This window comes from Calonectris borealis, chromosome 2 (genome assembly GCF_964195595.1).
Source record: "Calonectris borealis chromosome 2, bCalBor7.hap1.2, whole genome shotgun sequence".
Lineage (NCBI taxonomy): Eukaryota > Metazoa > Chordata > Aves > Procellariiformes > Procellariidae > Calonectris > Calonectris borealis.
This window is the reverse complement of record NC_134313.1, coordinates 116,467,451-116,485,730: the sequence shown is the minus strand read 5'-3', so window position 1 is coordinate 116,485,730 and position 18,280 is coordinate 116,467,451. Positions and strand designations below refer to the sequence as shown.

The 18,280-nt window shown below is 43.2% G+C and overlaps 1 protein-coding gene across 3 annotated transcripts; it reads left to right on the top strand.

The window, feature by feature from the left end:
• The first annotated feature begins 4,878 nt into the window (after nt 1-4,878).
• LSM5 (LSM5 homolog, U6 small nuclear RNA and mRNA degradation associated) lies at nt 4,879-9,170 on the top strand. 3 transcript variants are annotated; one of them, XM_075143040.1, is made up of 5 exons: nt 4,879-4,949; nt 5,993-6,088; nt 6,322-6,349; nt 7,003-7,075; nt 8,866-9,170. In XM_075143040.1, the coding sequence occupies exons 2-5, from the start codon at nt 6,034-6,036 to the stop codon at nt 8,896-8,898; spliced, it is 189 nt and encodes a 62-aa protein (XP_074999141.1). In that variant the 5' UTR covers nt 4,879-4,949; nt 5,993-6,033; the 3' UTR covers nt 8,899-9,170. The 3 variants fall into 3 exon arrangements, with proteins under 3 accessions (XP_074999141.1, XP_074999140.1, XP_074999142.1); XM_075143039.1 differs by having other exon boundaries at nt 4,902-5,008; XM_075143041.1 differs by lacking the exon at nt 4,879-4,949 and adding an exon at nt 5,518-5,775.
• The last annotated feature ends 9,110 nt before the right edge of the window (nt 9,171-18,280 follow it).

Below are 18,280 nucleotides of genomic sequence, written 5' to 3'. Positions count from 1 at the left end.
CAAGGCGCTACCTGGCAAATGCCAAAACAGCAGAAATGAAGGTTTGGCAGGTCCCCCAAAATTGCCACCACTGTAGCCTCTTACCGTGAGGGGGACTGACATCCCTATGTTCCTTTAACTGTAAAGTGGCAGTGTGGGGGGATTTTACATGTGTTAGCTCTGGTGGATACTGGAGCTGAAGTTACTGTATTACATAGCAATATTAATAATAAAGAAGCCACATCACAGATCTGTGAATTATGGGGAAATCCAACCCCTGCCCTCCAAGCTAAGGTAACCTTAATAGGAAATGCCACTCCATTTACCACAATGGTGTTAATTGCCCCAATTAAAGAATATATTTTGGGTATTGATATGTTGGCGGGACAAACACTTGAAACTTTAAATGGTTGCTTCTGTTTTGGGACTTGGCAAGTGGGATTCGCTATTCGATCTATAAGTATCTTGCGTGGATTCCCAAAGTGGGATCCTGTTGTGCTGCCCGTGCCTGTCAAGGCAGCAACTGTAAAACAATATCGTATTCTGGGGGGGGGAGGAGGAAATTAATCAAACCATTCAGGTACTTCAACAAGTGGGAATTGTTAAGGAAACCATGACTGCTTTTAATAATCCTATCTGGCCTGTTTGAAAACCAGACGACACTTGGAGAATGACTGTAGATTATAGAGAATTGAATAAAGTCATCCCCCCATTTGCAGTTACAGTCCCAGACATGGTTACTCTTATAGAAAAAATGAGCAAAAATTTACAACCCTGCAAGGCGGTGATAGATCTTGCTCATGCTTTCTTTTCGATAGCCATTGCTTCAGAAATGCTTTGGTTGAGCATGCGCAATTATATACTCCTAGGCAAGGATGTCCTTTTGAATTAGAAGTAACAATTCTAGATGATACAGTCTCGTGGGGATTGTGGCAGATGACTGTGCTGACAAATCGGAAAGAACCTGTAGGATTTTGGTCCAAGGCATTACAAGGCTCCACTGTACATTATACCCCAATGGACAAACAAATTTAGGCTGTAGTTTGGGCACTACAAGAAACTGAAAGAATCGCAGGCCAAGATAGCGTGACTGTACACACACCCATACCTACTTATGGGTGGGTTACTGATGATTCCGTTAGGACCTGTGCAGGGGTAGCTCAGGCAGCCACACATTGGAAATGGAAATATTACTTACACCAACGATTTCTACCGGGAAAATCACATGTAACCACTCCATGCGCCACTCTTCTAGGAACTGTATCATTTAATCATATGCCCACACTAAGGGAAACTCTTCCCCTTGGAGATATCCATACATCTCCTGTGGAGGAAGCTCCCCCTTATCATGAGTTAATAGAAGAGCACAAAAAAGATGCCTGGTTTACAGATGGAAGCGCAACATACACGGCAACTGGACAAAGGCAATGGAGAGCAGTTGCATATGCTCCAGTTCCAGGCATTATATTATGGCAAACAGGTGTACAGGCATCTAGTCAGTGGACTGAATTGATTGCAGCATCTCTTGCCATCCTGGAAGGGAAGGCACATTACTTATACACTGATGGTTGGGTTGTATACAAAAGCCTCACAATGTGGTTACCCCGCTGGGCCCAAGAGCATTGGCATGTGCAAAAATACCCTATATGGGGGGCAAATATATGGCAACAAATTTGGCAGTATGTACAAAGGTATCCTTTAAAAGTAAGGCGTGTCTCAGCTCATCAAAAAGATGATTTGCTTGAGTCACAAAATCATAGGGAAGTAGATGATATGACCTCTGCCGAAGTACATGTGCAAGCTATAAATGCGCATATAGCTTGTGGACATCGATCAGCTCCTACTGCGCGTGCATGGGACATTGCTCACAATCAAACCCCTCTGCCTTTACATATTTATAAAGCATGTGCACACAATGATACTACTTATATGTGGCTACATTTAAGGGCATTATATAGGCCATGGGGAAAGATAAAACGGGGTCAGTGGGCCTTGAATACCTGGCAGGTCCATTACACGGGCCCCCTGCCCCTGTTAAGGGGGTGGCGATATGTATTCACTGCTGTGGATACAGTCAGGACTGTTTCTTGCTAAACCCACCAAATATGCTAATCAACATAGCACAATTGAAGCATTAGAACAACTCATTCATCAATACGGACCTCCTCACAAAATACAAAGTGAGCAGGGAACACACTTGGGTGGACATAATGTCCAAGATTGGGCTCAAGGGCTAGGGATAGTTTGGACATTCCACATTGCCTGCCATCCCCAAGTTAATGGCTTGATTGAAATAATGAATGGGATGTGGAAGGAACAATTAAGAAAGTTAGCCAGTACTAAAACTTTACAACATCGGTGTTCACATTTTACTAAAGCCATTTTTTGTTAAACAGCCGGAATATTCATAATCAAACACCCCAGTACAAAACACGGTGAGGATTGAAATTCTTCCAGATGATGTATCTCCCCAAATATTAACTACAGGGCAAATGGAATTGTTTGCACCGACGGATTGCGTGGTGGGACCGCAAATTATTATTCTAAATTTGTATAATAACCCCTGAGAATGCCGTATGGTTCTGTACCCCAACTTTTCCTCTTACATCCTCTGTTGAGATCAGATTCTTGAGTTCTTGTATTTCAGGTATCTTTGACAAATACTTGTGCCTTATCTAGAGGAGATAGATAGCATTGGAACAGTGTTACGGTGTCACGAATCCAACATCAAATTGAAGTTCAATCTGAAAAAGCACAAGCCATAGCTCTTCAATCTGTGCGGGCAATTACCCCACATCAGGTTATCAAACCTGGAGTAATACTAGCTCAAGGAGCAGGAACAATGGCATAGGTATTACTGGAAGGAGATGACACTCCTGGTTTCCTCCCTTATCGCAGGTTGGCTCATCGTGCTTTGTAGTCTTGTACTACAAGCACATGCCCTGGATATGTTTCCGCGAGATCAAGATGTAAATACTTGGATTTGGTTGGCCTCTGCTGTAACTAACTCATCTGCCTGTTTTATTGTATTGATTAACAGCCGCAGATCTTTTGGCAACGAGTTTTATTGGCATGCCAACTCCAGTAGCTGTATTACAGAATTGTATTATGCTAAGTGCTTTTGATATTAATGTTCCTCATTGTTATTCTTTCCAAGTAGGTAACGGCTGTACACCGAGGAATATTACCAAATCAGTTGGCAGTGGACTATCTCCTTCTTCAACACCATCAACGCTGCTCCGATTTTGAAGGCATGTGTTGTTTCAACATACCTGATGAATCCGCCAGCGTAGAGGATGACATTCAACACCTCCAGGATGTAATGCATCAAATGAAACAATCTACTGGTGGTGCCTGGCTGGCCGAGTGGTTTAATTCCCTGACAGGATGGGTGGGACACCTGATTGAAAGCATTATTGGGATAAGTTTATTCCTTTTTCTATATGTGTTTATTACATGCCTCTAAATTACCCCGCCCTACACCCCGCAAGCCCAAACGGACACCTCCAGCTTTGCCGGCCCCAGTGGAAGTGGTCCCTTGAGTGAGGGGGTGGAATGTGGGATAATAACGAAAGATTAGCGAGGAGGATTTTAAACATGCTCAAGTGACTTGCAGCTGGTGTGCAGAAAAATACATGTATCATACTAATTGTTGTTCACCCTTGTGTGCTTGGTAAGTAGAACATCTGTGTTTAGATAACATAGGCCTGTGATAGACTTAGAGGCTCCCTATAGAACACGCTTGAGATTCCTGCCCTGCTACGGAGAAGATCAAAGCACAGTGGTAAACTACGCCTGCGCGAATCCCTGATAAGTGGGTGAAAACAGCAGGGTCGGCAATCCTCCAGCACGGACCAAGCTCAGCGGTGCCTGTGTCACCGCTTGTGTGCCTCTGCCCAGGTGCTGCTTCGGGGATCCCCTGGTCGGCGAGGTAACGAAAATAAATTTACTCTTTGCATTTCATCCGTGGTTTGTGGTTGTTCCTGTGTCCTGCCTGTGTTCCGGACTCACACAGCCATGATAACTACCCCAACTGGCACTTCATACACCCTCTGCCGAAGGGAGACACGCCAGCCCTGCAGCCCCGCAGCCAGTCAAGCCCAGCATGACATCTCTCTGCTCTGGTTGCTTGTGCGTGGAGCCCAGCAGGGCAACGGGTCTGCTGATTTCCGAGGTCGTATTTCACTTCAGCAACAGAAAGTCCACACATTCAGCGTTACCTGGGAACTAACCGCGTTTAAGAACGGAGCTGGCGGCCCTGCGATGCCAGCAGATGTTCATCTTTCAAAAGGCGCGGGCATTTCTGGAAGCAGCACCACCCTTCGAGGCAGGAGACAGAGTTTATCCAGGCTGGATTCTTCTGGAGCCTGCCCCATCCAAAAACGTGCCATGACTCTAGAAGCTGAAACACCAGTTTTATTTAATGCTGTGGCATTAAGCACGCAAAGCGCTTTTGAGCAGCCGGTGGTTTTTTGTCTCCGAGGCAGTTGTGTGCATGCAAAAGGGCTTCCAAAGATCCGTCTTGCACCAGCCCTCCTGTGAGTCAATGAGCAAACCTGGGAAAAAAAAATAAAAATCGGCACATAAAAGAGCCGTGACATACAGCGCACAACACGCCCCCACCCCACGCCACAAGAAGACCTCTCGAAGGGCGGGCGGACGCCCGGGGCCGCCGGGCTGCTCCGTCCCGGCGGCAGCCCCAGGCGGCGCTGCCCGGCTGGAGGGAAAAAAGGGTTTTTCCTTTAAACCTCTACCTGGACGCGCTCAACAGGCGCGATTCACAGGAGATGCGGCTGTCGCGACTCCAGCTCGTTCCCGGCGTTTATCGGAAAACGGGGGGAGGGCCCGGGGCGAGGTCGGCGGCGGGGCGGGGCCGGGAGGCGGGGCCGGAGCGGAGGAGCGACGGCTCTGCCATCCGCTCATCGGGGCTGCTGGACTGATCTCCGCGGGAGGCGGCAGCGATTGGTCAGGTCTGGACCCAAGATGGCGGCTAACGCGACCACCAACCCATCTCAGCTCCTGCCGCTCGGTACCCGGCGCCGCCGCGGCGCTTCCGCGCCCGTCCCCCCCGTCCCCCCCGTGTCCGGGCGGGCGGGCGGGCGGGCGGGCGGATCCCGTCTTGTGACCGGCGGGCGGGGAGGGAGGGAGAGGCCGTTTGCGGGCACCTCTGGGTGGCGCGGGCGGCGCCGCCGCTTGGCGGGAAGCTCGAATGGGGTTGGCGAGGTCGCAGGCGGGGGGTTTCCTCGCCCAGCTCGGGGCGGGGGGGTGTGCGTGGGGGCGGCGTGAGGCGAGGGAGGGCGGTGGCGGCTGGACGCGCGGAGGGTCCCGCCTGCGCCGCCGCTGCTGCTCGGCCGGCGTGGGGGGCGGGAAGCGACGCCCCTCGCCTTCGCAGCCGGGGTGAAGTGCGCGGGTCTGGCCGCAGCGCCCGGCGTTATCGGCCGACGCGGGAAAAGTCCTGAAGGGCCCGGGGCGGAGGGGCCCTCCCGACTCGTCTGTCCCGCTCCCGCCTGAGGCCGCGGGGCCTCCCGCTGCTCGAGACCCGGGCCCGGCTGGTCACCGCCGCCGTCCCTGCCCGCGGCGGTGGAGAGGTGCCGGGACGTGCCGGTCCCCGGCATGGGCAGCGGCCGGGGAGGCGGCGCTGGGCCGTGGTTCGGGTGCGGAGCAAAGGCCGGCTGGGGACGGGCGTCGGTGCTCGGCCGTCGCACGGTAATTAACTGCACACCTGCGACAGTGAGGTGTTCTCAGTGGCGGGGACGTGTTGCTGCAGCGTGCCAGCCTGTTGCCTCAGAAGCTTGTGTATGTATGTAATAGCAGCAGTGAAGTGTGCAAAGAAACTTTTTTTAAATACATTTTTTGTGTCTTCTTTTTTTTTTTTCTTATTTTTGTGTTTTTTACCGGTGTCTGTGGCAATTACTTTTTTGCCATCACAGTGTCAGGTTTTTTGTGCTAAGAAATGTATGTTCTCTAAAATAATCTCTTGTACCTTTCAATTTTTTTGTTTTTTTTTTTACAGAACTTGTGGACAAGTGCATAGGTTCACGCATTCATATTGTGATGAAGAGTGATAAAGAAATTGTTGGAACACTTCTAGGATTTGATGACTTTGTCAGTATCCTTTGATGGAAATGTTTAAGGCCGTCCACTTTATGCTTTGGCTCAATTCATTTATTGCTTTTGAGACATTTGAGTTCACTGGGTAGAACCTTTTTATATGGATTAGTTATATTATTCTGGTATTTTTATTTTACAGATAAAATCACAGTCCAGTATAAAATGAAAATACCTTTAAATATTTTGTTTTTAAAATTCTGGGCCTTATTTTCCTTGAAACTGGATTTTCAGATATGGTGTTAGAAGACGTTACAGAATTGTAAGTATTATTTCTGCCTCTTGTTGCTAGTTAATATTTGGTTTCCTGAGGGAAAACATTATGTAAGATCTGTAAGCAAAGTGCTTTTATGTTTTTGGAATACTTGACAGCTGAATAGTTTATATCTTGGACTTAAACTGTAGAGGGTGATCTATTCCAGACAGCCACGTCATAGAGTTGCAGTTGCATGATTTATACTTGTAATCAGATTCCTAATTTGTAGCCTTAATTTTGCATGGGTTGCATGTTGAATTTTCTAGTAGTTTGTTTGCTTTTACATTTCTTTAAAGTCTACGCAAAGATCTAAAAAGTTAGAAGACCTTAAGGATAAGTATTTATTACTTTGTCATGCCATGTTGCTATTTGAAACCTATTTTGAGTATTGGTGGTGTTCAAGAAGTTGCCAAGATTTAAAGGGTAAATCTGTATCTGTATGTACTGAGCAGAAAAGTACAATGGATATTCTTAGTTGCCAGGTAGCTTTCTTTACCCAGGTGGTCAATTTATCAAGATTACGCCGCAGTGTGGCTAATTATTTGTTAGTTCCAACAAATGTCATTTTAACACAGAGATTTATGTCAGTTCCGTAATCAAAACTGTAATCATTGTCCCTGGTTATGTCTTCTTTCTTACTTTTTCTAATGCTACTTCAGTGAGATTACACCTGAGGGCAGAAGAATCACAAAGCTAGACCAGATTTTGCTAAACGGAAATAACATAACAATGGTAAGTCATAGTTGTTAAAAGGCTGCATGCATTTATTTTCTGTACCTGTAAATCGATCAGTAATTGAGCTCAACTCTTTCAAGCTGAGCTTTCCAGACAGTTCCACTACATAAGCTATTTTCAAGTAGCTTCTGGGGCATATGTGTGGCAAAAGTGATCTTATTGCCTTACTTGGTACTGTTACAGTTTTTTTAAAAAAAAAAAAAAAAAACCAAACATGAAAAGAGCATGGCCCTAATTTTATGGTCTTCGGGTATGCAAGGGAATCACTGGCTTTGTTGCCAGGTCTGTAGGCTGGTTCACACAGTGGCTTTTAATTCATGAGTGTTTGCCTGCATAAGTAGGTAGGATGGCATACATCTACATTTCATCCGTTATCGTATGTGTAGATGTGTTTGCAGCAGTTTGGATGCTTACAAGCTCGTCAAGTGATTTGGTTACTATGATACCATGTGATGCCCAGAGAGCTGTACCTTTATGTGCTCTGAAAAAAAATGTGGAGGTCTGTTGGATTATACCAAATCAGAAGCACTATGACTTTTAGTTTATCATATGCTGATGTATGTAGATCAGTACTGAAACAGTAATTAAATATTGTGATTACGCATCCCTAAGCTGAATTCTGCAACTTCCTAAATAGCACAAAAGCAGACCCACAGTAGTTTTTTTGCTTGTCTGCATAGATGGCTGCAAAATCTGGACTTCCTACATAAGGGCATTCCTAATTTTGTAGGAAGAGAAGAGGAAGACTGACTGGAGTCTAAGCTGGCTCTGTGTGAAGGAGGAATAACCTCCATTTTGCTGTCTTACTTACCTTGCACCTCCTCACTGTGTGTCTGAGCAAGGGCTATCTTGGCTTAATTTTGAAGCCTTTTTCTGCTTTGATTGTTCTGCATCCTTAAAGCTCATGTTCTGACTTCTTGTATGGGATAAAATTACTACCATCCAGTTAAACTGGTGGTATACTGCTCTTGAAGCAGAAGCTGGTGATTCTTAAAGTGCAAATTTTCAGCAAGACATAGACATGTTTCTGTAGTAGATCTTGTGTCTTTCGGGGACGCATCTTCCCATGTCAGGACGACTATGCTTTAGACTTTTCCTTACTTCAGTCCCAAAAGCAGCAAAGCTCTTTGTCTTTAGAAGTGCTCAGCTAATTATTAAGAATATATCAGTAAAAGGAATGGTTATCCTCCTCTTTTTTTCCCTCATTTTCCCCTTATTCCTGTTTTTCCTTTTGTATTGCTTTTTCTATTGTTCAGTTCTTTACATTCTCCACAGGAAGATGCTATGGTGACTTACTCCCTGCTGCCTGTAGAAGGCTTCAGGCTCTTTATTAGTTTTTTGAGCTCTGCTTAGCAATAGAAGTTGGAAAGAGGAAACCAACTTCCCAGTATAGTGACAGTCTGGGGAAGAATTGGTGGTTGGAGAAATGCTTCATGAAAGGAAGCATGTTCTTTGTCCTTTTAAAAATGACTGTAGTGTTTCCAGACAGAATCATCTCCTTCAAGTGAATAACAAAGACAAAACCAAAAATGTGTGTTATCTAGGAAGTCCTTTGTGTCTTGTTAAACATTCTCCGTATTTTGGAGATTCTTTTTGGCATGTGCTTCTCTGGCAGTAACTGACTTCCTCAATTGGGAGAGGAAGAAAATATTGAATCTAAAAACCACTTTTGTAGTCTACCATAAAGTCTTCATCTGCTAAAATCTTATAAAGCAAGAACTGTCACGTGTGGGTTTATAGAACTCGAATCTATGCCACTAACACAAAATTGTTTTATTCTTTTATAGCTGGTTCCTGGAGGAGAAGGACCTGAAGTATAAATTGATACAGTTGTCATCTATGAAGACATGTTGTATATATATAATCTAAATTGAGTTTTTGGGGTGTGGGTGGGTTTTGGTGTGGGTTGGTTGTTTGTTTTGGGGGTTTTTTTGTTCACACACTCTTGCAGTTGACATTTGATAAAAGACAAGGATTTCCTTTTCAGGAAAGGTGCGTTGCTAATGATAATGCTGACTTCATAAGTTGAAATTGTGACTTTCTTGTTAAGACGCACTAATGTGTTCTGAATAAAAGGCTTTCTTTTTTGTTAGTTACTGTGTTCTGTTACATAAGTGTACAAGTTATAGATAGTTTTATAACTGGTTAATGGAATGGAAAAATAACAGTTATGTTTCAGTTGCTGTCAGTCTTCACGTTTTTTTACATCCGTTTCATTTGGTTCTGGACCAAGTCTGTCTAAAACACCAAGTTGTGAGCCAGTGTTGCTATTCTTTGGAGTACAGGCAGGTACTAAGCTGGATCGTTTGTTTAAACACACAGCTCCAGGCTGTGTCACCAGAAACCACGTGGTAGAGTGCTGTAGAATTCTGAAAGCTCTTCAGAGTGGATGCATCTGTTTGATGCTCAGCAGCCTTTGGTTCTGCTGGCCTTGAGGTTCAGCTCTCTTGGACTTCTATTGCTTGGTAGATATACTTTCTTATAGTAAAGGCACTGTAATGGTATTTGGCAAGCGAGGACAGACAGACCAGACCTAGTTCATGTTCAGAGGATTAAAAAAAAAAAAAAGGCTGGTGTTAAAACTTCTCATTCATGTCAGTGGTGACTCCGCTTTCACCACAAAGTGGTGCTGTGTATACTTTAATTAAAGTGGAAGCTGCCCATGCCTGCTTGTGTAGTTTGGAGTAGTCATTTTAGAGTAAACGTTCTTTTGGCTGCATCTGTTCTCCTGTGATGTAAAAACTGGACAGATATTGGGGTCAACTGCTACTTTAGGAGAATTTCTGCAAAGTAAGGAATTGCTGTTTTTATTTTGTCATGATGGACAAAAAAATAACTGATTCTAAATCATGTTCACTGCAACTTTTGCCTCCATAATACCCTACTCGACTGATTTCTCTGTGTAAATGTCTTTGGAGAGGAATCACAGGTGCCTGCTGGTACTGTAGACAAGCAGGGTAGAGTATGGGCTCAGAGAGACAGGACATGCTTTGCCTTCCTGTCACCAGAAGAAGAAAGAAGAATTGAAGAAGGGGGCTCAGGAGGAAAAGACTGCAAGGAAGCTGCGGTACTAGATCCTTTTGCCTTGCTTTATCTGACAGAAAAGCTGCCTTCTGCTAGCTGGATCTTAGCTCAAAATATGGTGAGAACTTCTTCCTTTAGCCTATTAAATGAAAAAGAGACTCCCTCCCCTCTCCCAGGAGGCATGTTACTTTTGACTCCCTTGTTCTGAATATATGATCTGCAGTTATAATGTTTAGATGGCATGGTGACAATCTATACCATTGACTCCCTGAATGGTTTTTCATTTCTGTCCCCGTTTAATCTTTTTTTTTTTTTTTTAAACTTACATTTGATTGGAACATCATCTGTCAGTTTTGGCCCCAAACACTGTATTTTCTAGAAACAAGTTGAGTCTTTTCATCAGAACACTTGAAAGGTTGCTAGCCAGTGTAGTACTGTTGTGTTGGGGTTGTTTTGCATAAGATTCTGTACATGTTCCAGTGTGTGCACTTAATTTCTACTTCTCTCAGTATTTTGAAAACAGTCTTAAACTGAAGAGAGGTTTCATGTTTGGGAGAGAAAAAGAGCAGATCTTGACTCAAAAGCAACTTTTCAAAGGGAAAGGTAAACAATTTTGTTTCTCTTTGGATTTTTATTCTGACGGCACAATCATCTTGTTCTCTCAGGATTTTGTTATCTCTGGGAAAAAAACTTGGTATTGCCTCACTTCCTCCTTCTCTGGTTGTGTGTTTTGTTTTTTTTTTTCCCCACTCCTTCCAGAGGAAGTGCTAAGACTGTTACCTGTTAGGAAGACATTTTCATTCATGACTCAGAGCTCTGCAGACATCACTCTAAAGACAGTTTCTGTGCATCCAAATGCTATTAATCCTTTAGAACATGAAAGGGAGGGTTTTTAACTTTCAGCTGAAAATCCAAAGTATTCCAGATGGGTCTGGTTTGCTTTGCAACCAATATTCTTGTAGCCTGTTGCTTTGGAAGTGCAGGTAAGAAGCTTTTCAATTGAGTAAGTGAGTGGTGGTGGGTTTTGTTTTGTTTTTCCTCCCCTAGAAATCTAGTGCTTAATCATACTGCACTGTCCTGTAGAAGTTGTGGACACTGTGGTGTTCTCCAGAATGCTACTTAGGGTGCCACTACAAGTAGGTCATTTAAAATAATAACCTTAGGCTTTAAAAATATGTAAAAGTTAATGATGCTTAAAGGGTAGAGCAGGGTAGTCATCAGGTTAAAATAACTTCATCCAACACACACAGTGATGGTTCCTTTCAGTTTTTTGGTGTGGGTTTTTTTTCCTTCTTTAAGATGGAACTGGTTGCAGTGATCTTTACTTTTACTACATGGCTAACTGTCTTAGTATGGACATGGTTCCTTTCTGCCTACTATTTCAGTTTGCTTGCAGACATAGTTAAGATAGCTGTTTGGAGTTGTGAAGTATAGATGTATATGTGTGTGAGTGTGTATGAAAATAATAAGACCTAAAGTGCCCTCCCCACATCCTTAGTTTTTGCTGAGCTGTATTTCAGCATATTGAGATTTTAAAGTGACCTGAGTATTGCTGTTGCAAATGTTTCCATGTTTGTCTATTCTGATGAAATAAATAAAAAAAGAAAGCAAAGCACTAGATGTTTTATTGCTTGTCCTATAGCTATATAGGCTTTCCCTGTCTAATATCTATTCCCTTTTTCAGGATTCACTATATTTTTTTACCATATGAAATGGAAAGAGATTTCTGGCTTACTGTTGGCTTTTAATAGATGTTTTATCCTTGGGGAGTTGCCCAGCAATTGATTTATAGAGTTTGGAATTCAATTGGAGGACATTTTGCATGCCTGTGTTCGAATATTGATGCTAACAAGCCATCATACAGTTCATGTTCATAGCTTTGTGGGTGCTTAAAGATCGGCAATAGTCTTATTTTTTAATAATGCTTAATCTTTTTCTCTTTGGCAAGAACAAGTGAGTCTGCCTGGTTTTGTAGTACTTGCAGCTTTTCCCTATCTTCAAGCTTTAAAAAGGGGAAAACCTATATCAAGTACACAGTTAGGATGGTGGTTTTTAAAATACTAAGTTGCATAACAGTCTCGGGAGGAACATGTGTGACTGGGAGTGAGAGTCTGTAGTGCAGCATTACTAACATTTGCTAAAAAAATTTTTGAAGAATGAAGCATTTGCTTTATGAAAGATACTTGAGGGCAATTTCTGATGCTACTAAAGTTTAGTGAAAAATTGGCAGTGGTTTCCATGGTTATGCAGGTTTGATTTCTGCTCATGCATTAAATCTGGAGAGAACAGAAACCTACATTTGAAGGAGGATTTTGTACGAAGGGTAATCAAAGTAGTGACCTACTTGAAGAATTATTTTAAAATATTTGGAGCATCGATTAAAGGCAAATAAGTAAAGTTTATCCTATGCTCCTACATCAGCTGTGACTATTGAATACAGTCAGCAGTCCACCTCAGAACTTTTTTGGCATCCACTGGAACGTGTAAGTTGTAAGACTGCACAGCCATGAGCTGACGGGCCATGGTTCTCTCAAAGCACAAAGTGCTGTAAGTTGCATTTCTTGCGTGGCAGTGACTCTTCAATGTTAGTAACTATACAACAGGGTAAAAGACAGAGTTGTTGTCCTTGTTCTTAGAGTTGTGCTATGTAACACTGTACTTGCCGTATGCGCTCTCTGTGGTGCTGTTTATCACCTCTGGGAGTTGGATTAAAGTTACCGCTTTGCAGTACTGTGTAACACTGGCTTATGGTATGATAAAACTATTGGTTGTGAGATTGTACTCAGCACTGCCATCATCCCCGTACTTCGGTAGCTATCTTTTGGAAACTATTAATAATTACACTTTTTACCTTTTTTCCTTGGAGAGCCAGTCTACAAGGGAGATGCCTTCCTACACCTTCCCTTTCTCCTCCAGGCTGATTACAATAGCTCTTGAGGATTTTGAATATCCTTGGGATGTTCAAACCAGCATGTTTCTATTGCTATGTCTCTTGAATGTGTTTCAGGCCTTGTTTAAGGTTAAACAACTATTCAAGAATACCACCCAGAGATTTGCCCCGAGGATACTTATGAGTAGCAGGGTGTGTGGGATAGTATGGGCAAGTACCTAGGGCACTATGAAAATCTTATTTATCTGTTGCCCCTTTTTAAATTAAAATAAAAATTAATGTTAAGTAAGAAGTATATTAAAAGTGAATGTTAGGGTCCTACTACTGCTCAATGCTGAGAGATTGTGGGAAATACAGAGAATTTGTATTAAAAATTATGGACATTTTTCAAAATATTTTTCTAGGTCTAAGGCACACTGCAAGATTTCTTTCATATGGTGCTGTGTTTGGTTTCATTGACTTCAGCAGAATACATTGACTTAAACTAGCTGAGAATCTGATGATAAGATTTTATACTCTATGTAATGTAGTGTTGTGATAACTTGTCATCTGAAATCAAAATTGTGTTTGATCATCTTAACAGGAGGCTGGATCTTTGATCTGGAAATTATAGTGATGTTACAGAATCCATGCTCATAACTTCACTGGTTTCTTGCAGCCCCTCAAGTTCATTAAGGACAATAAAGACCCATTCTTTCTTGTTCTGGTGCTATCATCAGTGATGGAAGTATTATGTTGTCAGTTGTAAGACGTGGTTTAACTGCTGTTGGATTCTGCTTTTATGCCTGAAAAACCTGTTGATTTAAATGGGTTTGCACAGCTTACGCTAATGGTATGGCTGGAGTGAAACAGGATCTTGTGTATTCTGATGCAAGGACTGTATATGGTCATGGTTTGTAGCTGGATGGGAGGGATTGATTCAAGTTACTTCTTATTTGCACAATTTAATACCTTAAATATGAGTGAACAGTATAATTGGAACGGTTTCTTTTTTACAAGAGGAAATTTACAGATCAGTTTTATCCTGTGTTAGAATTAAGATACATGTTTACTGAAGACAATGAGTCTAGCCCAAACACTGAAACACCTCAGTTTTGGGTACACTATTGAACTTTTGTAAAATATTCAAATCATAATGGTTTGTCAGTTTATGCTTGTTGAGTCTAAGGCATTACATGATGCCCTATGAAAAGGTAAATATTGCTAATAATTGATATTTGGTTTGTAGACTATGCCTTTTGTATACTCTAAAGTCACATATAAATAACTTCATTGTTTCCTTTTTATTTATAAAAGTTCTGTTCATCAAACCATATAAGCGCATACCTAAATTTCACTAAATTCAGTGTTAAACTTCCTGAATTGCTATAAACTATTGTGTTGCTGTAAACTATTTTGGCTGATGAACCTAAGCGGTCAGTGTTTATTCCTATATGTATGTGTGATTAATATGCGATAGCTCAGAACAAGTTACCAGGCAACTGCACGCTCCAGCTACATAGGAGGGACAAAGCACCTGGCCCGTTCCTTTTAATCAGTGGAAAAGTACAGATTTTCCTGTGACCTCGGTCACTCTGTCTAACATACAGATAAGAGTATTTTTATACTCCTTTCACAGTGGGAGAAATGCTGTGTGTGTTTCTGTGGCATGTGAGAATCACTTTACCAAGATTCTTTTATTTCTAAAACACTTGGAGAAAACCAAAACAAAATGCAATTTTAAAAGTAATTTAACCCAAGGCAGACTTCAGGATTCTCATTCTCACAAGTTAGTTTACAATTGTATAACCTTGTAGACTGTACTGAGAACGAGTACCTTGTATGTGACATACTTAAAAGTTTCATTTTTGGTGTCCTACACACTTCTGCTGATCATAATGCCTTTGTTTGCTAATGGCAACTGGCAACAGACGATGCATATTGGTTTCAAGGCACTGTGGAACAGAAAAGGTAGTTTGCCAATGTTCTAACTGCTGTTGCAGACCTTGTTTCAGTGGATTGCAGGTAACACATTCCAAGTACCTTTTCCTACCATTGCTGCATTTTTTTTTTTTTTAATCTGGAAGAATGTTTCTGCACTTCCCTTCCCCATAGATGCGTGTTGATCTAGGTTGCATGCTATCGCAGAGTCCGCGGTCTACCAGTTACAGATTCCTCCTTTCAGTTCTTGTGCATTTATGAATGTGTACCTGTATACGTACTGAACTGTAACATTTATTCAGACTAATATGCAAGTGCTACAGAAGTCAGCTATTTAGCTAGTTACGATGTTTGCCCCCAGTCAGTTGTTTTACTATCTAATAAGTACCTGATGACGGAAAAGGGGAATGTCAGAAAACAGATGAGTTAGGCTTTATATTGGAAATGGTTTTTGTAAGATTTAAGAGAACACAATTTTGGAATAAGAATTTACATACTGCTTACAGTAACCTGTTGGGCTAATGTTTTGCAAGAAACTGAGGTGTTTAACTTTCAAATGCTGTTCATGTAAATTGGCTTACCTATGAGTAATCTCCTTTAACTGTGTGTAACGAAGAAATAAATTTGCATATGTAGACATGTGCATATGCATACATAATTGTAGGTGCGCAGCTGGGGATGATGCTTGTGTTTTGTGACTGTAGAAATACACAGAGGGGCAGCAATGGGGAAAGAAGAACCTTTAAAGATACCTCGTGTTGCTCCCATTCTAAAGGTGAATGATCAACTTTCTGTATCTGTTGGAGAAAGTTAGCCAGACTAGGCCGCGGTGGGAAAATTCTGAGTCATGCTGACAAGGGAGAAAAGAAAGTTATGCTGACCTTGCTCTGTGCAGATAAGCAACTTTGAGAAAGTATAGTATAGGGAAAACAGGATGGAACCCGGACCACGTAGCAGTAACCGAAAGTAGGAGGAATATGATAATGTAATTTTTAGAGCTAAGCCAATGATTGTGAGACAAGTATGCATAAGGTAGAACTTAGTGTATAAATATGTGTAGGGTTTTACAATAAAGTTGAAGCTGGCCTTATCACCCACATTGAGTCGACTGCCTGCCTTCCCTCGCTCGTCGCAAGTGGCGCCCGAACAGGGACCCCCCATCCCTGTTTTCCACCGGACAGCGAGATCGGAGAAGCACTGGTAGCAGCGACCAGGGAGCAGAAGATCAGTAGACGCTGTCGCGGCGTGCCTGATCCGTGCTTGAACCCAGGATGATTAAAAGGGGTTCGCCGTCCGATAGAAGGCTACCCGTGGGAAAAGGCTGCAAACGACCGGATAATTAAGAGGGTCAAGAGAAGCGCGCAATGGAAGTAGAGGTAGCCTTCGATATTTTAAAATGCTTTTTAGAAGAGCGGGGAGTAAGCCAATTAAAAGACCTGGCTGGGTTAATTGCGTTAGGGAAAGCGAAAGGGTTTTTTAAAGACCCTGAAAGTATGTTTGAAGTAGACGAGTGGCGTTTTTATGGAGATTGTTTGTGGGATCTAGTAATCGATGATGATAAATCAGCAAAAAAATTAATGAAATCTTGGAGAGATGTTATTAATTGCATAAAAAGATATAAAACTGAAAGGCGAATAGCTACAGCCGCCTCCGATCGGCTTGAGCAGTCCGATCCTGCCGCTGGACGTCTCACAGCAGGGGCTGACTACTTTTCACCTCCGCCTTTGGGAATTCCTGTTCCCGTCGTTCGCCGACCCTCTCGTCCCCCTCCTGATCCACCGACAGAAAGGGCTTGTCCCTCCGCACCGCCGGGGGAAAGGGAGGGGGAGAGGGAGGGTCCAAGTGAAAATGAGAGGGTAGACAGTAGCGGACAGGAGACTGCTCAAGCTGAAAGTCTTCTAAAGGTCCCACCCCCCACCCCTCACCCCCCTCACCCCCCCACCCCCCCCACCCCCCCCCTCCCGTCCCAAGCTCATCAACAGCCGCGTTTAGTGCGGGTTAGTTGGGACAAAATAGCACGAGAAGCTGTTGAACAAAAAGATTTTGATTTATTAGATCAAATTAGCCCTCAAGCCTTCCCGGTAATCTACCAGGTAGATAACGCGGGGGCTATGACTGGGGTGCATCAGGCCCTAGATTGGAAAATATTAAATCAATTGCGAAACACAGTTAATGAGTCGGGAGTGCATAGTGAGCCTGCAAGGCAAATGCTAAACTATATCTGGGGTAGCGGAATGCTATGTCCAGAAGATATTAAGAACATAATGAGGCTTATTTTGAAGCAATCACAACAATTACTTTGGCAAGCTCACTGGCAAAGACTTTGTGAAATATCTGCGCGCTCGCCCCGAGCCCCAAATGATCGTTTAGCTGGAGTAACTGTAGAACAACTAATGGGTATAGGTCCTTTTGCCTCTGTAGAAATGCAGATGCAAACTGGTCCAGACGTGTTGTTAGAATCTATGAAATTAGCACGAGAAGCCTTGCAGAAAGTTAAAACTACACCAGCTCCTCCCTCATATATGTCAATTAAACAAGGAAGAGAGGAGCCTTTTGCATCTTTTGTAGAAAGAGTCACAGACGCTATTGACCGTGCAGATATGGCAGATTTTATGAAAGGACCTTTGCTGAGACAGTGTGTATTAGAGAATTGTAATACTTATACGAAGGGCATCCTTGTCACCTTACCCTTAGACGCCACCATAGAAGTCATGTTAGAGCGAATGAGTAGAGTTCCTGTAGGAGCTCAAGCCATGTTAGTTGAAACAATCAGAGAACTAGGGGAAAAATTAGTCAAGGCGCAGGGACAGGCGTTTGCAGCTCTTGCCCCACTGAAGCCTCCGGATGCCCACCAAAGTAAGACGACTGGCCGACGAGAGTATAAGTGCTTCCGATGTGGCTACCCAGGACATCTGCGTCGACAATGTCGGGAGCTGCCAGAACTGTCAAATGAATAATCATAATACTACGGTCTGCCGGCATTCGGGAAACGGGAAACCGAGCGCCAAGAGCCGCAGCGCGCCGACACCAATCGCGGCTCCGGTCACCTTCAGGCCAACGGCAGCCCCCAACCAAATGACAGTGCAGAGATACCAGACGCCATTACCCAACTTCGACCAGCAACCAGGGGGAGCCTCGGACTGGATCTGGCAACAGCAGTAGATGTCACGCTAATTGACGACCGGCCGCGAAAAAATTGCTACAGGAATTAAAGGGCCCATAGTTATCAATGGACAATCTCATGGAGCGTTGTTGTTGGGGCGATCATCCAGTGGTCTCCAAGGACTTTTTATATTACGAGGACTTATCGATTGTGATTCAAAAACTCAGTACCCACATCGTTGACCGAGCAGTGGATCGTATTGACC

What these genes read in the sequence shown, in the direction of transcription:
- LSM5 (XM_075143039.1), top strand. Translation starts at nt 4,963, where the DNA reads ATGGCGGCTAACGCGACCACCAACCCATCTCAGCTCCTGCCGCTCG. An exon ending in ATCTCAGCTCCTGCCGCTCG is followed by an intron (nt 5,009 to 5,992) that starts GTACCCGGCGCC and finishes TTTTTTTTACAG; the next exon opens with AACTTGTGGACAAGTGCATA. An exon ending in ACGGAAATAACATAACAATG is followed by an intron (nt 7,076 to 8,865) that starts GTAAGTCATAGT and finishes ATTCTTTTATAG; the next exon opens with CTGGTTCCTGGAGGAGAAGG.